This window comes from Nymphaea colorata, chromosome 1 (genome assembly GCF_008831285.2).
Source record: "Nymphaea colorata isolate Beijing-Zhang1983 chromosome 1, ASM883128v2, whole genome shotgun sequence".
Classification (NCBI taxonomy): domain Eukaryota; kingdom Viridiplantae; phylum Streptophyta; class Magnoliopsida; order Nymphaeales; family Nymphaeaceae; genus Nymphaea; species Nymphaea colorata.
The window spans coordinates 38,644,196-38,666,162 of record NC_045138.2 but is presented as its reverse complement, the minus strand read 5'-3'; the positions used below and the strand labels follow the sequence as shown (position 1 = coordinate 38,666,162).

At 37.5% G+C, this 21,967-nt stretch overlaps 2 protein-coding genes across 8 annotated transcripts; both read right to left on the bottom strand.

Moving 5' to 3' along the window:
* Positions 1–2,080: 2,080 nt before the first annotated feature.
* On the bottom strand, positions 2,081–8,425 carry LOC116245986 (uncharacterized). Of its 2 annotated transcripts, XM_031617649.2 has the most exons (8): positions 7,723–8,423; positions 5,407–5,531; positions 5,036–5,073; positions 4,813–4,923; positions 4,635–4,714; positions 2,877–2,913; positions 2,438–2,479; positions 2,081–2,342 (listed from the first exon to the last, which is right to left on the bottom strand). In XM_031617649.2, the coding sequence occupies exons 1-8, from the start codon at positions 8,053–8,055 to the stop codon at positions 2,263–2,265; spliced, it is 846 nt and encodes a 281-aa protein (XP_031473509.1). In that variant the 5' UTR covers positions 8,056–8,423; the 3' UTR covers positions 2,081–2,262. The 2 variants fall into 2 exon arrangements, with proteins under 2 accessions (XP_031473509.1, XP_031473510.1); XM_031617650.2 differs by lacking the exon at positions 2,877–2,913 and having other exon boundaries at positions 7,723–8,425.
* Positions 8,426–9,888: 1,463 nt separating this feature from the next.
* Positions 9,889–20,517, bottom strand: LOC116262934 (APO protein 3, mitochondrial). 6 transcript variants are annotated; one of them, XM_031642493.2, is made up of 6 exons: positions 20,086–20,146; positions 19,923–19,998; positions 15,828–15,954; positions 15,204–15,444; positions 13,718–14,082; positions 9,889–10,884 (listed from the first exon to the last, which is right to left on the bottom strand). In XM_031642493.2, exons 5-6 carry the CDS (start codon positions 14,080–14,082, stop codon positions 10,062–10,064), a joined length of 1,188 nt encoding a protein of 395 aa, XP_031498353.1. In that variant the 5' UTR covers positions 15,204–15,444; positions 15,828–15,954; positions 19,923–19,998; positions 20,086–20,146; the 3' UTR covers positions 9,889–10,061. The 6 variants fall into 6 exon arrangements, with proteins under 6 accessions (XP_031498353.1, XP_031498375.1, XP_049933306.1 ...); XM_031642515.2 differs by lacking the exons at positions 15,204–15,444; positions 15,828–15,954 and adding an exon at positions 20,291–20,517 and having other exon boundaries at positions 13,718–14,088; positions 20,086–20,186; XM_050077349.1 differs by lacking the exon at positions 15,204–15,444 and having other exon boundaries at positions 13,718–14,088.
* Positions 20,518–21,967: the final 1,450 nt, after the last annotated feature.

Below are 21,967 nucleotides of genomic sequence, written 5' to 3'. Positions count from 1 at the left end.
GAGAAAGAGAGATTAAAGAACTTAAGGGCGCCTGATGGAAATGGAAATGATTGGACATCCAGAGTCACTATTGAAGGATTATATGAGAGAGCGATCACTGTACATGCGTTTGTGTGCACGCAAAACAGAGATAGAGAAAGAGAGAGACTTTATGCATAGTTGGGGACCATATCCAAAGAGAATTAAGGTTTTTTTTTTTTTTCTTGTGACGTTGACCACCCAAATTCAGTTTAAATTAAATTATTAAAACCTAAGAATATTATCCATTTGATCATGTATTTCATGGACAGAAATTGTCAGCCTGAACTGCTGATGTGAATGTTTAGTTTATAATTTTTGAAATGAAAATAAGGCACGCAGTCAACTGCTTCATATGTCATGTACTAAATTTCATAAGTCCAATTGCTTCATATTAATAATCTTTTCAATATGTGTATATCATCCGTTTACATCTTCAAATATATCTTAGATACATGTGTTTCTAAATACATATAATATATGAGAATATGAGAATGTAAAGAATTTTAGAAGATTTAATATCAAAGTTGGATGTTATGGACCGAACAAGTCCAAATGAGACCCTGCTTTTAAATCTGGATCCGTTCTGAACCATATTTGCTTAAAACACCAACCAACCTCCCCACCACGTTGTTCTTTTGTTTGGTTTGGACCGGTTGGTAGATATCATGTCCCTTTTTTTTTTTTGGATCTCAACCCGATTTTCGGATTTGGATCACTCAGGTTTACATTTGTTTAGCTTTTTACTTCTCTTTTGAAAGATAGGATTGGATATACTTCAATGAAGTGGGTCCAGAATCCAGATCCATCCTTTGACGTGCATTGAATGGATATCGACATAAGGGAAAGAGAGAGGTTGAGGCTTAAATGATGTGTGGACTAGCTTCCCGTCTTGTGAAACTCATGTGCATTTCTTGCAGTTAACCATCTAACCTTCCCCAACCAGCAACAGCACCAGCACCAGCTACCCCCCGGCCGGGTTCAGGCAGGCTACCCACCTGGTTGCTCGGCCAGTCCGGCGCGAGGTGACGCCAATATGGTGCCATGGCCGCGTTCTCCGGTCTTCGCCTTGAGCCCACTTGAAAGCCCAAGAATTGCAGTCACAATCTCATTCTAGTGAAATTACAGGACCCCATGAATCTTTCTATAATTTGAAAGATCTAGATTGTGACCCCAAAACATCACTTTTTTTAAGAAAATCTAAAATCTTATTTTGTCAATGTCTGTGGCTGTGATTTTCAGTCCACATCATCTATAGAAACAGGGGCTCAAGACAAAGATAGGAGCACATCTTTGTCTATCAACTCAAGTCTGAACATTCAAATTTCTTGAAGCTCATTCGGGTCCACCATAAACTGTGTCCGGGCCCATATCCATAATCCCACACCCAATCGCCCCCTTTTCAGTTGGTGGAAAAGTCTGCCCCTTCTTCTCCAGTTTTGTGAGGGGAGGCTTGGTCAAGCAGGTCGTGGGGTCAAGACTGGATATGGGATTTTTTTTTCTTCCAAATCCCAAACGAGAATTTAAAAAATCTCGGATCTCAATTTTCCAGGGATATCATGTCCGAGTGACTCGCCAATCTCACATGGACCTATACCCGTCGTTATCTGTTCTCTATCCGATGCAGGTATGTTTTGAATTAAGTTGCGAGATTTTGGTTGGCGTACCAAATTTTCCTAAGGGGGATCTGAACTACCCTACCATGGATCCCTACCATGGATCGAAGTTGATATAATGTGAGACCCACCTCAACAGGGGCCGGGCCGAGCCATGAATTTTTTGTCGCAAAGGCCAAACTATAGTTTCAAAATTTTAATCTCATGGATGCCCATAATCCACCAACCCATCCTTACCCTGAAACTTGGTTCACCAACAAATTATAGGTGCACGTTGAAATGCAGGCTCTGTTCCTCCACAGTCACTTGATCGAGTAATTGATTAACGCTGGAGCCAGCACTAACATTCATCTCTCCCTTTCTTTCTACGTGATGACTTTCAGAATAAGATGTCCTCTTGGTGTCGCAAATTTCATCTGTAGAACAGATGTATTGATGACAAATGGTGAACCCAGAATAGATCTAATCAATTTGATGTTTTCTCAGACGCTTTTGACAAGGGCATGCTGTTATCTCACGATTGAGCACCGTTTTTCCAGAATCCAAGGATATGGTACATAATACGAAAGCACAGAAGGAAAATCGTTTAAAAAAATTGAAGAAATTGATGAGTGGCATCTCAAAACTTTCACTTTCCATCGAGTCTTCTGTTCCTTCTTGACGTCACCTCCGCAGCCCACCTCCTTCCGATGTCAGTTTGAAATTTCCCTGTGATAAAAAAAAATAATAATAAATAGACAAATACATTCAATGCTGCGGAGAAAACATGTAGCGTTCAACTCAGGAGAATGAAAGAAAAGTACCTGCCGTGGAAAGGAAGAATTCGTCCAAGACCTTGCCATGCTCTGCATCAAATTAGAACAAAGCAAAACAAACCATAAACGAATTAACCATAGTTAACATTGATGATAGTCAACAAGCATTTTACGTCAGACATAAATCAATTTAACAGAGAAAAGATGTTGAACATGATTCAACAATTAATTCACTTTTGGAGATTAGATGACGTAAATCAACTGTTTTCCACCATAGACTATGGTGGTTCAGGACCACAGTTCTTTTGTCTTGCCAAAAAAGAGGAAACAGGGAAATTATTTATCACCTTAACCATAAGAGGTCAAGCTTAAGCATTCTCAGTTAGTCTAGAAAACAGAAGAACATGTTATTCTACTTTAAGTCCCCAACAATAGGTGGACCGAGAAGCCAATTCTGAAGAAGGTTTTATTGAATTCAGAGAGATACCAGCTTCATATTCCAATGCTTGCAGGATCATCTCCACCTGCAAATTGTTGACTGCCTTAGTGAAAAATTCAAATATTTACCCAATTGTTCATATGCTCCTATACACACAAAGAAAAATTAATGCTCGCATCATGCTCGCCACAAGGTCTTGTCTTTTGATATACTTTACTATGCAGTGGGAAATCATGCTGCATGCATTATTTAGATGATCAGGTACCTCTGATCGGCAGAACAATGCTGTGGATCTAACTACTTCCATACAAAAATGAACTTTTTTAGTTAATGAAAGCTTGATGCTTTCAAATTATCGAATTCATGTATCAGAACCTGAAAATATAATGTGTCTTCTCTTTTTAAAGGCCTATGAACACATGGATGATCAGATCAAAATATTCACAGAAACATTACAAAATCAATGGGCAATGTGCTCCTCACTCCTCAGAACACAAAGTAAAGCTGTGACCATGTCTTTCCAAGAATTCGCACACTATAACTCCAGTACCTTGTAATGCTGGCAGCTATAATAATGTTCTAATAGCAATGAAGCACATGACTTACATTTAGATTATAGGCTATAGCAGACCATCAACTGACGTTTTTCAGGCATAAATATTTTTTTTATCATCTTATTATTGCTATTAATAGATCCCGAATTTTGTTCCCACTTCTAGAAAATTCACAGAACTCATGAAGCACAGTGTGGTGCATAGACAAAAAATTATCTTTAGAGTTTAGAGTAAGTCTCCCCATAACATGCACTGTTCGATAGCCACCATATGCAATGGTAAATAGAAATGCACCAGGGAAAACCACAAAATGAAACCCAACAGCTATTTTCAGTCATAAATTATGAACAAAGAAGGGAAGGGAAACAACAGAACTGGCATTCTTGGCATATGAATCTGTACATACGCCTTGTCATCCTACACAATTCTTTTTATTATCATATCCCATTATCTTCTCTTGAATCTTCTTTATTAGTAAATAGCAGATTAAGTATTCTACTGCTTGAACTGTCATTCGAGAAAATGAACAAATTCATTTCTCATCTTGCAGCTTTGCCTTGTAAACTTTTCACTGATAGGCAGGAGCTGAATTGCAGGAAGTGGCAGAGCTGGTCCCAAGCACACGGTACCCTTGGATTTTTTTAAACATATATATTTTTAATAACCCCAATAGAAAAATATTGAGGTTCTGCATCTGCTGATATGGTTGAGCAACTTAATAACAGATGGTTCTAGTGAGAACAAAAAATTGTTGAACTGATACAATGTTTGACAAATTATAACATTCCCACAGAGCATGCACGAGCTTGTGTGATGTCAATTGAAATGCCCAGCAGAAAATCTATTTACTGCTTGACTACTCTTTATAAAAAAAGGGAAATGATATCATGAATAATAGGGTTACAGAAATGGCAGTTCTCAGAAGTAAAAGTCTAACACAGCAATCATGAAAACTGAACGTGTATTTAATACATTTTAAGAAGATTCCTTATGAATAAGCCATATCATGAAGTCTTCAGAGGGGAAGAAAAAAGAAGTGAAAAATATGTGGTGCTTCTCAAATTAAACTATAGTTAAATCAGAACATTGCACATATGTGAGTCCCAGCAACATATAATTGTACTGATGAACACATGTACAAAACTTCACATGCATAGAGTTTCATTCCATGCTTAAACCAATGAAGTTCTTCAAACCAAAAGATGAACTTTCTAAATATGGTCTGCCCACTTCAGGTTTTAACGTGACTCACCTTGTCAAAATCTTTTACAAGTTTAGCTTCCAAAGAAGAATTGTTCTCATATTCTCCCCAAAGTTCTTTTACCTCATCAGCTGCAGAAAACAGCAGCCACCATTAAATCATGCAAAAGATGGCAGGAAATGATAACTGAAAGTACATAAATATTACAAATCCCAGATACATCAATTACCCCTAGCTTGTTCCCCAAGAAGTTCACACATGTAAGTCAAAGCCTCGAGTTCTCGCCTGCTCTTCTCTGCCTTGGGGACCCCATCAGATGGTGTGATATCACCAACAATAGCTATTAAGTGGAGGCCAGTAATAACAAACGGTTTAAGTGCTTCATATGATGAAAAATATCCATCGAATTGCATGGCTAGTCCAATAAAAAATAAATCAAAGCCTTAGAGTACCTTCAGCAATGTCATGCACAATTGCAATCTTTATGCATCTGCTTGAAGAAAAAGGATGAAACAGACAAAACTGCTTAGTAAGATGGATGTGTAGAGCATCATTAAATAAGACATTACTTTGCATCAAACAACAACATGGAAAGAGAAAAAATAGGACATGATAGAAGGGTGAGGCTTTGGACAATAAATCTTAATCTTCAAATCAGCAGGTGTAAATGCAACAAGAAAGGAAGAAACTCCAATTTTAAAATTATTTGATAATCATGCTATGCCAGTTTGGGGATCATAGAAGTAAGTGTTCACGTGCATTTACACATACACATTAATAGGCCATAAAATTGAAGTTCCAGTTTCAGAGTGGGGTCTACCACCTTTCTCTATCCACACCAGGAATGTCATTTGCAATTAATGCCATAACTGCCATGAGATACATATGATCAGCAATTGATTCAGGATTCTTTATTCCATGGTTAATCCATCCCTTCCTTTTGGTAGTCTGACAAAGAATTGAAAAGTATATGTATCAGAAGCCAAAGGAAACTGCCACACAAGCACTGAATACCAGCATAAGAGAAACTTTAAGCTAAAGTTAGAATACGGATACTGCAGAGAGAAAAACAGAAGACAACATGTAACCTATACTTCAATAAAATAGTTTCACACATTTATCTTCTAGTAGCTTGTCAACCCATTTGCTTTTCTGCGGGTGTTCCATCATCGGGTCCCTGGTTAGGAGGTTCAGCCATTTGTACGGAGTTGTGGCTGCGAAGAGAGAACAGACTCCAGCAAGTTGCAATCCTACAGCTTGCTCAAGTGAAACGATGGTGGAATAACTTGCATAACTTCTCTAGTCAAACTTCAACAAATCTTATGCAGCAAACCAGGCCATGGTCAAGCTCCGGACTGATCAAGACCATGGCTGCTAGAGATTGACAATAATACATCAGAGAGTTGATTGGAGTTCAGGGTTGCCAATCTATAAGTGGTTCAACAGTATAACTTCAAATGAACAAACACCTTATCCAAAGAGGGTGAATAGATCAGTTTTCAGGTGATGGTTTCTGTAAGGATGGGAAGCTACCTTTGCACAGCAACATATAAAACTTTGATTTACAATAAGATCATAGACTGATCGGGGATATGATCATGTAGCAGCATATCTGATAATCTCGAATTTCTCCATTAGATAGAGTATACTTTTCCAAAAGATGTCATGATGACCAGATGGTTACAGTCATTGTCTTCCCTTACTCCTTTTCCGAATGGGATTGAACCTCCCATTGGACATGAGTATCATTTCTGTCCAACTGATATTATGTTTAATTTCTTCCTGACTGAAAAGGTTAAAACATAAATCATCTGTCCTCTATTGTAACATTCCAAATTTTTTCTTTCCCTTACAAGGACCCACAAGGAAAATGAGTTGCGCATTTAGAGTATGTGTCAAGAACGAAAAAAAAACAAGTTTAGATATGAATTCTAGAGAGGTGGACATTGGTGAACTCAAAGAATCATGAAAGACTTTTATTGCTCAAAAATCTGAGATGTACTTGACTCCTTTTAAGCACCCCTGCATTAAAACTTGGAAGTTCGAAAACTATGCCACATCCAAGTTGTGTATTACCTGTAGACCAGTATTAGTCCTTCTTAATGAAGATGATACTTTATGCAGCATATGTTGTTTCCATTTTTTTTCCAAAACAGCAGCCAACTTCATTCATCTTTTAGCCCTGTCTTCACTGGTCATTTCTGAAAACATTCAATTTTCCACCTCATATTGCAAAAATCCTTCGCTTCAAGTTTTAACAGAAGATGAAGATATCTCCTACTATCATCAATACTTAGAAACCTTTCAATTCATCACCACTCACAAACATAAATCAATACGAGTGAGAAAAGGATCACATAACATCAAAGGAAGTGTTACAGAATTTAAAGGTCTTGGTAATTTCTGCATATATGGAGGAAAACTAACTGAGATGATAATGATACCAAAAGGATAGAGGATAATTTGATCAGCCATATGACAATCGTAAGTGCTATAGCATATTTATACAATTTGGTTCAACGTCAGATAACATCTCGTTCAGCATTTCACAAACCCCCATGAACCAAGACTCCAGACAAAACCGCACTAGCTGGTAGGTTGCATCAATAAATAAAAGAAATCACAATCATCACAATGCCGATCACTAATTATACTTTAGTGGGGTGTTCTAGTGCAAAAGTTACGAAACAGATTAGACTAAAACATCTCTTAAGTCGTGAATTCGAATTTTTTTTGTTTTTGCTAGATGCTGGATCCTCTGCTATCATTTGTCTAGATTATTTCCTAGCTGCAATAAAATGTGGTTGCACTTGATTGTTTCGTAGTTGCAATGGTAAATGATTGCCCTCGATCACGACCTTCATGCGCGAGATACAGATATTGGACATACAACCTGATCTAAGCGTACCATCAGAAACTCAAACACTTCCCACAAGCTTGTGTTGATCCGCATGAATTTCACGCTAATTGTTTGGACCAAAGCATGATAGAAAGGGAAATCAAAGAAAGTAAAACGACAAGTTACGCAAACAAATGAAACGATCAATTTTCCCATGCATAACAAGTTTTCTGCATCAAAGACCGCCAAAAGAAGAGGAAACAAATGAAAGAACAGAGATCATATTATCGGGGACGCAACCTTGAGCCGGTGGCACAAGGTAAGGAAATCTATGGCGGAGGATGACGATGACAGCGGAGCTCCGTTGCCGCATGCAGTAGTTGGGAATTCACGGTGAGATGTCGAATCCCCACTGGCAGCAGCAAAGAACCGTGAGAAAGACTTCTTGGTGAGATTGATCAATATGGGTGCAGGTGACAAACTCCCCTTGTGCATGAGGAGCTTCAACGAATTGGGTGTAACCAAAAAGGAATGATGGGCAGGGAACGAATGAGAAGAAGATGACGATGGCGATGAAGATGGGAATGGTTGGTAGAAAAGAGAAGAAGAGGAGAGTGCGGAATTCAGACCCATTGCTTCTTTAGGTTCTTGCCTAGGGAGATCTTGCTTCTTTAGGTTCTTGCCTTGGGAGATCGACCTCTCTGAGTTGATGGGTTTTCTTAAGAGCCTCTGAGAATGGCTTCCTCCGAAGATGATGCCACGCTTTCTCTCAAATGTCGTTAAGAACGGAGAGAGGTGGGGAGTCCGTAGTTTCTTGCGCAAGAATGGGAAACGCTGTCTTAAAAATAAAATGAGAATCACACATGGGGCTGAAATGCAGTCCTCGGAGTCGTGCCACCATACGGTTCTTCTTTGGGGAGTCTGATTCGGTAGGTGACATCAAGTCGAGGCCTGTGGAACAAGCTCCAGCCACCAGATGGTGGCAACTGGCAACTCCGAATTTCCGAATCTCGTTGCGCATCCACGGCTATGTTTTTAAGGTGTTTTTAGTGACAGATTTTTAATTTCTAACTGTCCAGTAATTATCCGGCAAATTTGAATCCTCTGTCATATATTCAAAATGCTGTAAAAAATTTCTTAACGTCAGGATAAGATTGTCATTTTCAGCTACTGAAGACTATGAGCCATTATCCACATTCTTTTTAACAAAATAACAAAAAATCGGTCAGAAGACTAATGAATTTCACAACATACCTGATTCGCTGACCATAAAAAATTAATCTTGAAAAATTTTTGCTGGGAAGTGACTGCTGATTGCAGACAGAAATAATTAACAACAGCTGTTATCTTACAAGGGTTCATCCATTTTAACCATCAAGGTTATTTCTTCACGTAGAACCCACCATTCAATATCTCTACGTCTTTTGATTCTATTGATATTTTCACCTCCATAGAGTAAGGTTCTTCACTTAATTTAGGCTGTCTTTACCAGTAAGATGTATTCTTTCTCATTGGTCTCCATAAAAGATTCTCAAAATTCTGTTGTGCCAGAAATCTGCAGAAGACATAATGGGAACGTGAGTTTCTGTCTAAGTTAATGCCCAAGCCAACTTTGTAAAACTACAATAAAACCGTGTCTGTCTGGTTTAAAGTTGGACAGGCAAAAGGTTACGGATTTTTTTTTTTTAATATTAATGATACCAAGACATTTAAAAATGAAAACGAATACAAAATATAAGAAAAAATGGGAAGTAAGAAAAGTTCCAATGTGAAAACATGAGTTGCATAAAATACAAAAAAAAAAATTATATGTTGCTTCCAAGATCCAACATGCACACCTTAATTAGAAATAATCAAAATTAATCACTTAAAATTGCTATTAATACTTAAATGAGCATTAGAATGGAGAAGGTTTCATTGTGAATGACACGATTTTTTAGTCTTCAAGCGACTCAATGGTGGTAAAATCATAAAACTTGAAAATTTTCATTTTGGAGAACTGACATAAGCTTTTCCAGGAAAAAAAAAGGATGAAAAATCTAACTTTATTGCATGAAATCAGTCTAAATCTTTTTCTGGATTAAAATTTATAACAATATTTCCATGATGAAGTAAACATTCTCCATGATGAAGAAGACATTCAGCTTTAAGAAATTTATAGTTTTAGGTTCAATTTTCTTATGCGTCTTTATGTTAAGGTGCAATTATACGTTATGTTACAATTAACATAATATATGATATGCGTTCATAAGTTACACAGAACCTTTTATCATACTGTTTTCTTCATGGTTAATTCCGTAACCTAACTTACAGTATGTTACATGCAAAACCGGTCTAACTATCAAACGACAGACCCACGTAATTGATGAAATATTTAGCCAACTTGCATCATGCTCTTCATTTCATCAATTATCCATCAACGCATGTGATTCATAATTTTGACCTTAATAAAATCACACAACTTAGTGAAATCGTAAAATCTGCTCAAATACTTTACAATTTTAGATATAATGTATTCCTTCGAATTAAATTCAGAGCATATTTTACATGGGTGAGAGTTGGTGGTAACAATCCTTGTCAACACAGGCCTCTGCATCCAACTCATAAAAGGCTGGTGCAGGAAAACAAAATGGGCTCCATCAAGCAACAAGATCCACTTCATCCCGGTCAGGAGAAACTACATCCAACCTCATCATGCTCCTGAATTCATCAGGAATGGGAGCACCGGCCTGTACACATAATTCAACAACAGCTGGAGCTTTACCATAGTACCTCTTGAGCTCATTCCTCAGAGCAGGACCATCACGATCTCGCACATGCCACACGTAGTTCATTCCTATAATGTCTTCAATGGTTGCCTCCTGCCATGCATGCAGGCCATCACGAAACTGGTGTTTAGCAGCTTTACACATCCTCACCTTGTGCCCTTTAGGACCAACTTGGACCTCAGGGCAATACCCGCAAGTCTGGACAGAAAACTTTTTCATAAGTTCCTCTGCTCCATTCTTCATTATGAACCAAGACTCTAAAATCTTGATGCTCAATTCAGTAATGTCACCTGTAAGTTCTTCAGAATCAAGACATTCACTACCAGGGAGATCCATGCTGACCTCATCCCTTATGTCATTGTTTGAGGCTGAATCATCATCAAATTCAACGATTCTTCCCTCAATGGAGTGGACAGGCCTAGTTCTTCTCATAGTTGGATACTTTGGAAGGTCTAATCCAGCTTGAATGCAGAGCTCTACAATGGCAGGCAGCCTTTTGACTGTAGATCTCTCATCATGTACAACTCTTGGTTTCTTAGCTCTATCATCTAGATGGAAGCACAAGGGAAATCCAACAACATCAACAACTTTCCCATTGGTCCAGACATGCATGGCATTTCTTAGACCACTTCTTGGGCCTGTACATGTTCTTATTTCATGACCCACGTGGCCAACATGAACTTCTGAGCAAAATCTGAACATGAAGGATGACAGGAATAAGACACTGTAGAGCATTAGTCTGAATTATGCCATTGTGCAACTTAAAAACAGACACCGCTAAACACATTTTCTTGTACACCAAAAACCAGTTTACACTTGGGAAAGAAAGGCACTCCTAATGGGTATAAAAAGTTCACTTAAGAATAAATCCTTTATGAGATGCCACGTAGCCACTAGACAATGAAACAAGAAGATTTGCATTAGCTTATGTAAAGCTAAGGCAGCCAGAGATATGAATTTCCTGCAAGGATGCATAAACACAATGAACAGCCACATATACTCAACAGACACACAGAAACCCTCCTTGGAGAGAAACATGTGGTGGTCCTGTGACTCTTGCATATATTTTCCATAAAGGTTTAACATGCAATGGTACATAAAGAACAGGAGCACTACATCAACTTTTACTGTAACGAAAAGCAAAATCATGGCAAACTTCTTCAAGATCCTTCCTTCAAAGTTTGAAGGCATATAACAAATGAAAATGGCAGAATTCTTTTCTGCACAATTAAAGCACATGAACCCATTTACCCATTCTACCATCTTAAAAATCAACAGAAAGGCCCTTGCCATCCAATTGACCCAATATTGGGCTGGAAAATTTGATGAAAGTGGTAGCTGCACCATGAATCTGCTTATGATTTTCTTGCTGGTTAATTGGAAATGTACATTGCTTTTTAGCATGAAATCTCAATTAAGAACTAAGCATAACTTAGAAGTAGAAAACATTAATTCAAAGAAGACATTTAATCCAAACAATAAAAAAATGACATTTATATTGTAATAAAATTGATACCACTTAAATGTTTCATGAATCCACAAAAACCTTTCTGATCAAGCTTTTGCAAACTCAAGATAAGATTATAATAATATCAGAAAAAGTCTATGCTTAAGCCAACGAATGAAACTTGTATACCATATATACATATGACCTCACTAAGACCAAAACTGAAAAGATATGTCCCGAAATTAGTTTGACGGATGTATCATATGCATGTTCATTTGTATTACGTGTGGCGACATAGCAAAGGATATTGTACGAACTGGTTATATTCTATGAGACAAACTTGGTGGAAAAAGGGTCTGGACTCCAAAACACACTTTTTCTATTTTGAGCTTTAAAAGCCCCAAACGACTGGCTACAGCACACTCTTCAGAGTAGAATGTGAGGGAGCTCTTGTGTGTTTGAGGAGAAAAACATTGATTAGGAGCCAATTTCATGTACGGAAGACTGATGTCATATTGAAACTTGAAAGTACAGGTCTTTCACAAGTTTCATCATCAATGGTATAAAATTGTTAACCATTAGTGTAGATTTTGTTTTAGAAAATCTTAGTTAAATGACTGTCATATATATTTTCTTGGCAATATTATGACACACTCAACAATGGCTGAACTTTTTGGAAGATCTTATGATCTTGCACATCAATGTTCTTAGACAGGCATGACCAAAAGAATTGCAATATACATACATATATAAATGTATATAGAGTGAGTGAACGACGACTTTGGTTATCTAAAGTCACGCAGCCATCTTACCAGTGCCGCCATCTAAAGCAGATGAATGGTAGAGAGAAAAATAAAGAGAAAAAGGTATAAACTAATATTAGATGATGAAAATGCCCCTCACCTCTTTCTCGGTGTTTTTCTCTTAATTGTCCATCATGTTGAATTAGATGACCCATATTAGATAGCTAGGTGACTCTGAAAGTCAGAGTCATCATTCAATTTACCGATGTATTTATGGTATGAACTCTCATAGTTCATACTTTTAAGTTGCATCTGATTGGCCAACTAGATGGCAGCCCATCCTGTGTGCCACCATGCATTTACATGAAAAATATTACACCAAAACTTTACGAACTATTGCAGAGGAGTTCATGCAGACGTAGCCAAGGCTTGCAATTGACAATTTAAAGCTACCTTTGCCAAATATTATAATTCCAAAAATCAAGAAGATACATTAAAAATCTGATAGTCTTTGGTTCTAAAATGGGGCTGTTGCAGCAGAAGCATCAACATCGGAAGTTATATGACTATATTAAGAGAACTTGTGGGGAGGAGAACCTAATGGAGCAAAGAACTTAACGAAGATATCAAATTTTTATCACAGATATATGTTCTTAATTTGACTAGTCTAAGGACCTTGTTATTAGGCATTTGAACTTTGAAATTATGCTACTTCAGGTTTTACTCTCAGACTTTTGTGTTAGGGACTATAATTTCAAGTTTAGTTAATGGATGCATCTTGATTACTATATTTCTATTGAAATGTGTTCCATGTTTGCCATTGTTATTTCTTATGTGACTTATGGTTATGCAATTCATTTTCTTTCATGGGGATTTTTTTTTTTTTTTACCTTTTCCTAATCTTTTCTAAATTTTCCATGAAATTTTGTAGTAAAAAGTGGCAACTTTTTCTATTATGTTATCTTACATCATGTATCTAACTTCCGATTCAACCAATACATGTTAGGGGACTAAGTTATGAACTTTAGAATGTTTCCCTTAAAAACTGTTTGAAATATCTTGATTTGACAGCATTTTGAAAAATAACAACAGATATTAAAAAAATAGAATGAAAAAAGAATACTATAATTGAAGATAGTCCACATTTCACTTAAAAGCTTCAAAGAAAATATTTGAAGCCCTATATGTACTTTGTGTAGTAGGTCCAACCTAATGTAGCAATCATTCCACTTTGTAATTCATTAACAAATAAAATTCAGAAAAAGAAAAAGAAAAATTGAGAATAATTTGAAAGCAATTTCATCAAATTGTTTAAATGCAAAAAAAAAAAAAATTACCTGCACCTTTTTACATCAACAACGTTCAATAGCTTTGACAAACCATCAAGGAGGTTGGTTCTTGCCTTGTAGACTTGATGAGCAATGGGTACAAATTCAGGGATGAGCAACCCATTGTCAGGTGGTTCAAGGGTCCTACAGGGGTTCAGCTTCCTTGCTTCTTTCTCCAATTTTGCCCTCTGTATAAGCACTTTCATGGGGGTTGGATATGGCTTCCTTTTAGATTTGTCCCTAGCTGGCCTAGGAAGGTCAACGTAGGACAGATCCTTGTGGGTATCTGATGAAAAGAAAGATCGAGAATACAGGAAAAGCCTTCCTCTCGTGCTTGCAATCTTTTGAGAGGACCACATATAGTAGTATCTCATCTGTGACTTGCAAAATCAATTTCTTATCATCAGATATCCTCTTAAAACTCAAAAGCATAAACTGAAAGATAAAACTTCTCAATTTCATTTATCATTTAATGAAATGGAAACGACACTGCTGAGAAACACAAAAAGAATAGATTCCAAGACTCCGTTTAAGTCGTGCATGCAAAAAATCACAAAAGGAACACAAAAGTATAATATGCAAGCACATACGACAAAACAGGGATGAGCAACCCATTGTCAGGTGGTTCAAGGGTCCTACAGGGGTTCAGCTTCCTTGCTTCTTTCTCCAATTTTGACCTCTGTATAAGCACTTTCACGGGGGTTGGATATGGCTTCCTTTTAGATTTGTCCATAGCTGGCCTAGGAAGGTCAACATAGGCCAGATCCTTGTGGGTATCTGATGTAATACATAACATCTAAAACTTGTTTTTTGATGTGGTATCTCATAGACTTATGGACCTTATGGCTTATAAATCTATGTGTTTTTCATGAAGAACATATTATTCTTGTTTTTTACTGATTTTTTTTCAATTTTTTTCCTATTTTTTCTGATTTATTAAAAAAAACGATACGGTTACGATACGTTACGATATTTTACGATACAGCGTATCTTAATGCCAGACCGATACGGCTTACAATACGCTTTTTACAACATTGAATTGCTATGTGAGTACAGTTTCTGGAAACCATATATAAGAGTTACAAAAAAAATGCACAATTCATCCTAGCAAAGAAGCATTAAGCTAGTAGCCTACCACACTTGGTCCTTGAAGCCAGAGATTCGTTGCGCGTTTCGACAAACTTTTGATAGGCATAACTATATGTTACTAATTTACCACTCAATCAAGAACTTTGTACGTTGCATATTTTTTCAAATCGTACAAATGAGGCTTCCCTTCATTGCCATATAACTAGATCACGTTCAGTGCCTAAAATCCTATAAATCAGAAGAATAATATTTAAGACACAAGAAAATTATTCGAATCTTATTTCCCCGGCAGCCCGACATAGGCTCCAGAAAACGATCAATGGGCTTACAGGCCTCCAGCACAACACAAGAATATATTCATGCTTTTGCTTCTTTGAACTACTACACAAATTGCGGAAACACTCACAGGTTTTAAGCATGCAGATGCATACGCAAGTTTGTGGTTCTCATGGACAAGAATTGAGTAAACTTAGCGAATCTAATGGAGCTGGGCTGATTCCCTCTAGTCTACAACTAGAAGAAAGTAACGCTAAAGCCTTCTCGTTCATCAATCTTTAGAACTCGTAACTATCGTTCACCAATCTTCATCGAGGTAACAAAAAGCCATTGTCGTGCGAGCATGTCTACCAACGTTCGGCCAAATTCCACTGCAGATGGCACAAAATTTTCAGAGTAACTGAAGAGCATGTGGCTAATTATCGTAATTTCTACATCAGCATTGTGACAGAAAATTAAAACTAAACCACCCTAGCAATGAATTTTAGCTCTTTCTTAGAACTAATTTCCAACCTACAAAGCATGAAACAATGAACTTAGATGAAGTTCCGGCAAGAAAATCACAGTCTGCACTAGAGCGAAGACCACGCAGGTGGACTCAGAAGCATAGAATCAGAATCTCAAGATACAATACAAAATTAATATAGAAGATCTCCAAACCAACAAGGACAGTTGAACGAGATTGCGGGGGCTAGGAATTGCCGATCACGAAGAGAGAGGGAAACGGGAGACAATCCACTAAAACCTCGTCTACCTCACTAAGCCTTTCCTTTTCATTTCATAGCAGAGACTTGATCATCCATCTGTTGTTTATTCTCCTCCTGCTACATCGGCATCTACTTCTGTGCTTGTCCATGAGAACCACAAACTTGCGTCTGCATCTGCATGCTTAAAACCTGTGAGTGTTTCCGCAATTTGTGTAGTAGTTCAAAGAAGCAAAAGCATGAATATATTCTTGTGTTGTGCTGGAAGCCTATAAGCCCATTGATCGTTTTCTAGAGCCTATGTCGGGCTGTCGGGGAAATAAGATTAGAATAATTTTCTTGTGTCTTAAATACTATTCTGTTGGTTCTGTCGTATGTGCTTGCATATTATACTTTTGTGTTCCTTATGTGATTTTTTGCATGCACGACTTAAACGGAGTCTTGGAATCTATTCTTTTTGTGTTTCTCAGCAGTGGCATTTCCATTTCATTAAATGATAAATGAAATTGAGAAGTTTAACCTTCCAGTTTATGCTTTTGAGTTCTAAGAGGATATCTGATGATAAGAAATTGATTTTGCAAGTCACAGATGAGATACTACTATATGTGGTCCTCTCAAAAGATTGCAAGCACGAGAGGAAGGCTTTTCCTGTATTTTCGATCTTTCTTTTCATCAGATACCCACAAGGATCTGGCCTATGTTGACCTTCCTAGGCCAGCTAGGGACAAATCTAAAAGGAAGTCATATCCAACCCCCGTGAAAGTGCTTATACAGAGGGCAAAATTGGAGAAAGAAGCAAGGAAGTTGAACCCCTGTAGGACCCTTGAACCACCTGACAATGGGTTGCTCATCCCTGAATTTGTACCCATTGCTCATCAAGTCTACAAGGCAAGAACCAACCTCCTTAATATAGTCATATAACTTCCGATGTTGATGCTTCTGCTGCAACAGCCCCATTTTAGAACCAAAGACTATCAGATTTTTAATGTATCTTCTTGATTTTTGGAATTATAATATTTGGCAAAAGTAGCTTTAGATTGTCAATTGCAAGCCTTGGCTACGTCTGCATGAACTCCTCTGCAATAGTTCGTAAAGTTTTGGTGTAATATTTTTCATGTAAATGCATGGTGGCACACAGGATGGGTTGCCATCTAGTTGGCCAATCAGATGCAACTTAAAAGTATGAACTATGAGAGTTTATACCATAAATACATCGGTAAATTGAATGATGACTCTGGCTTTCAGAGTCACCTAGCTATCTAATATGGGTCATCTAATTCAACATGATGGACAATTAAGAGAAAAACACCGATAAAGAGGTGAGGGGCATTTTCATCATCTAATATTAGTTTATACCTTTTTCTCTTTATTTTTCTCTCTACCATTCATCTGCTTTAGATGGCGGCACTGGTAAGATGGTTGCGTGACTTTAGATAACCAAAGTCATCGTTCACTCACTCTATATACATTTATATATGTATGTATATTGCAATTCTTTTGGTCATGCCTGTCTAAGAACATTGATGTGCAAGATCATCAGATCTTCCAAAAAGTTCAGCCATTGTTGAGTGTGTCATAATATTGCCAAGAAAATATATATGACAGTCATTTAACTAAGATTTTCTAAAACAAAATCTACACTAATGGTTAACAATTTTATACCATTGATGATGAAACTTGTGAAAGTCCTGTACTTTCAAGTTTCAATATGACATCAGTCTTCCGTACATGAAATTGGCCCCTAATCAATGTTTTTCTCCTCAAACATACAAGAGCTCCCTCACATTCTGCTCTGAAGAGTGTGTTGTAGTCAGTCGTTTGGGGCTTTTAAAGCTCAAAATAGAAAAAGTGTGTTTGGAGTCCAGACCCCTTTTTCCACCAAGTCTGTCTCATAGAATATAACCAGTTCGTACAGTATCCTTTGCTATTTCGCCACACGTAATACAAATGAACATGCATATGATACATCCGTCAAACTAATTTCGGGACATATCTTTTCAGTTTTGGTCTTAGTGAGGTCATATATATATATGGTATACAAGTTTCATTCGTTGGCTTAAGCATAGACTTGTTCTGATATTATTATAATCTTATCTTGAGTTGCAAAAGCTTGATCAGAAAGGTTTTTATCCCAAATTGAACAAGTTCTTGCTCTTTGTCTTTTCATACCACCCACAGTTACATCCTCATTTTCAACAGACCTTGTATTAGTAGAATTTAAACTGTCATGAGTTATAGACTGTTGTGTAGAGCTTCCTACATTATGTGGTTCTGTTGAACCTGCTCCTGAACTGCATAATACTTGTTTGTCTTTACTAATAGTATTTTCTCTCGGTGAAAACATTCTTCTTCTGTAGATAAAAGGACTAATTTGTAATACAATAATTACCTAAAGTTATATAGTGCATTTCTTAAATTCACAATGCTTCTTTCGTAAAAACAAATTAAAATAAGAAAGAATTAAAGACATGCAACCAACAACAACGCACAAACAAAAAATAAGCAAATACATTACATAGCAGATCATCTATATATATATATACATATATATATATATATATATATATATATATATATATATATATATAGTTCAATAGTGCATGATGCAAAATATTGTTCATTAATGGTATTGGAACTAACAAAAACAGGTAAAAGCATGCCTTATCTCAAAGAATAGGAACACACAGTATCTGCACAGAGAGATATGAAACAAAACACATTCAATGGTTTGATAGGGATTGATACTTTAGTAATAACAAGGCTTCCTTTTATAAACATTGTTGAGATGCCAGATCAAAGATTATAAAGTGAAGGTTGAGAGTAGCCAAATCAAAAACCAAGTCTGCACATACATCATCATGCTGCTGTTAGCCACAAAGAAACCAAGTCTGCACATCGTTATCTGATTCCCTTGATAAGAGAAGCTATAGTGGCAGCCAACCAACTTCCCCATTTATTAAATGTTCCATTAATATTAATGCTATTGTCAAAACATGAACCCACTTAACTATTCACCGTAATAGACATTGAGGCTGAAAAGACATAAGCCATCACTTCATCTGACCATTTCTTTGAAAATTCCAAAAGCCCTAGCCCATTGTCCTAGTTTACTTTATCATATGCCTTATTAATGTCCAGCTTCAAGCGAATTCCCCCAGTTTTATCCATGCTAAGAGATTAGACAGTTTCATAAGCTCTAATAACATTATCAAATCAACTTCTTCCAAGGAGAAAAGCACTCTGTTCTATGATTATAATTATGCTCAACACAATTTTAAATCGATAATTAACACCTTAAAAATGATCTTATAAAGAAAACTACAAAGAGATAATGGCCTCAGATTGCTGAACAGCCTTAGCATTTGTGCATCATGAGTCGGATTTCCTAAACCACCTTCGTACTTTTCAAAACCAATTTCAATGTCATTGCGCAACACAAAATAATCAAAATTCTGGAATTCTCGTTCCTAGTTTCTGAGAAATGGTCCAGCCACCCATCAAACGCAACCTGTTATCTTGTCTTTAGAGGTTTAAGGTTTTGGGTTGACAAAGATGCAGTCCCCTTCTCATGCCACATCTGTCTACCAGCCAAGCCACTGGTGGCACACGCCAGCTGAAACCCATATGCCTTCTCTCTCTCTCTCTCTCCCCCTTCCTATCGTTGGTTTAGCATTCACTTGATCAAGCAGAGAAAACGTTGCTGCCTCTTGTAGATAGGGCAGAGATGGTCGGACATTACTGTTCTGAACTATTATTTTGTTTTTACATATTCACAATAAAGAAGCCTCAACTTGGACATGCTATGATGATGTTTTACTCACGTGATGGCGCAATAAAGAATAACATCATATGTGCATTCACATACTCACAATAGTCATACCAACAAATGAAAGTGGCTATAAGACAGGCAGGTTAGATGACTTTTACTATGCTTGCATATAGAAGGGAAAAGTTCTGTTGACGGGAAGAAAATGTGAGGTAGACTTCACCTCCACATGAATTTCATAAGAAATTAAACAAACACTTAATATGCATATATAGTAAACCTCTTAAAAGAGTAATCATCTGAAAAACGTACTGGATATGAAAGAGTAAACCTCTTAAGCCTCCACATATATGATATAAAGGAAGGAATCAAAACGTACTGGATATGAAATGCAAGCGTTGATGGCGTCTGAGGCAACAGCGGCAAGAGAAGGCAGCAGGCAGCAGCAGTGATTTCTGGCAGCATTTGGGCAAAATCAGTTGGGAGGAGGAGGAAGAAGAAGAACAACCAAGGAGAAGATGAAAGAAAGGCTGAAGGGGTACGTGAAGGCGGGAGCAGGAGTCCAGCAAGAGCGAGAGGGACGCCTCTGAGGCTGTGAGGCAGCAGCAGCGAGAGAAGGGGAAAGGTAGCAAGAAGCACGATTCTAAACAATATAATGTCCAAAGGAAGAACAGACAGCCGTAAGAAAATCTACAAATCCACCAAAAAAAATCTCAAAAGATCGACACTACAATAAAAACATCTTACTTGGTTCCTGGCGTGAAGGGAGCAGGTGCGTCGCAGCGTCTGAGGCAGCAGTAGCGAGAGAGGGCAGCAACGGCGGTCCAGCAGAAGCGGCGAGAGCAGCAGTCCAGCGGAAGAGAGAAAGCAAACGGCGAGAGAGGGCAGCAACGGCGGTCCAGCGGAAGGGGTGAGAGGCTGAGAGCAGCAGTCCAGCGGAAGAGAGAGAGCAGACGGTGAGTGGAGAACGAATGGCGGAATGAAAAGAATTTTGAACCGGTTTCTCGAACCGGTTCATTCAATTCAATTTATTTAATATACCGAGTCGAGTTCAGTTCTTGCAACTCGAACTGGACTCGTTTATTGATTCTAGTTTAACTTTCAGCTCCAACTCGACTCGTTTATAAATAAGTCAAGCTCGAGCTCGAGTTGAGCTCGAGTTGGCTCGCCTCGTTGTGCAGCCCTATTAGCCGCTAATATTAACAAGAACTATTTATCCAAGTTTCTTCGTGTAATCTTGTAAAAGTATGATAAATATACTTAATCTATGTGAATTATGTGGTTTTTTTCTATTAAAAACAAATACCACGTTAAGGATGACCGAATGGTGCATTAGCAGCCGCACGCAGGATCCAACTAATCTAAAACTTTAAGATGAAATTCCTAAAGCCGTAAGTTCCCGTTTGTTTCAACCACAAAAGATTGTCGTGACTTAAGTTCTTATGTCAAAAAGCAATTGTATGGAAGGAAGGAAGATTGAAATTTGCCATAAAAACTTTATAAGCCGGAAATTAGCATTTGTTCAATGTTGAACTTGAACTCCACCCATTAATGAGATATCAATATATAAAATAAGGTTTCTCTTATGTGGATTGATGTGGGCAATGCCGCAATTGGTCATACCAAACCAAAGAAGCCTCTACCACTGTTTTGAAATGACATATTTTGTATCATCTTATTAAGGGGTTATACACGTGAATCACGTATAGAAAATGATATGGATCTAGTTGAGAACCAAATTCTTCATTTGTCGTGTGTTTTATAAGTAGTAAGAATACGGAGTGTTGGACTCGAAAACAGCTTACTTAGCTGCATTAGAGGTCAGGTCAGGTCAGAAGCAAACCTAATATCGGCTGAAAAATGACAGATTCGATTCATTTGCATCCCTAGACCCAATGATTGTGGCGTTGCACTTGTCAAACTGTGAAAGGAACACATGTCGACAGGCTCATCAGAAAATGCCAAGTTGGGTCGTTAGTATCAGCCTTAGCAGATCAAGTACAAACTAAAACTTGGTTATTATACTATTATTATTACTGTCATTGTTATTTTGTTGTATTATTAATGTATCAGCCGATATGGGACTGTAGCACGAATATAGGCCAATGATACCGGCCTTATATTAGCATGTTCCGAGTGGGGTTTGGTTTCTTTAGGGGCATTTGATAATAGACATGTTATGTTAGTGTTATATGAATCTGTATATGAAACATTGGATTCTAGTGTTATGTGAATCTGCCATAACCTTTCGAACATATTCATGAAACACAGATACAGTGTTCCAGTTAAAAAATAGTCTCTTATTGTTTCAATTACATGATAATGGTCCAATGTGCATCAACAGATACGAGCAGAGACAGAATGATACTACAAACACTCAGAAGAAGGCATACACAGCCTCATATCCTGGAGTTTGGTGACACA

What these genes read in the sequence shown, in the direction of transcription:
- LOC116245986 (XM_031617649.2), bottom strand. Translation starts at nt 8,055, where the DNA reads ATGGGTCTGAATTCCGCACTCTCCTCTTCTTCTCTTTTCTACCAACCA. An exon ending in CCTGGTGTGGATAGAGAAAG is followed by an intron (nt 5,074 to 5,406) that starts GTGGTAGACCCC and finishes TTCTTCAAGCAG; the next exon opens with ATGCATAAAGATTGCAATTG. An exon ending in TCTTGGGGAACAAGCTAGGG is followed by an intron (nt 4,715 to 4,812) that starts GTAATTGATGTA and finishes TGTTTTCTGCAG; the next exon opens with CTGATGAGGTAAAAGAACTT.
- LOC116262934 (XM_050077343.1), bottom strand. Translation starts at nt 19,891, where the DNA reads ATGTGGAGGCTTAAGAGGTTTACTCTTTCATATCCA. An exon ending in GGTTTACTCTTTCATATCCA is followed by an intron (nt 14,083 to 19,855) that starts GTACGTTTTTCA and finishes TGCAAGTCACAG; the next exon opens with ATGAGATACTACTATATGTG. An exon ending in GTTGATGTAAAAAGGTGCAG is followed by an intron (nt 10,885 to 13,717) that starts GTAATTTTTTTT and finishes CTTCATGTTCAG; the next exon opens with ATTTTGCTCAGAAGTTCATG.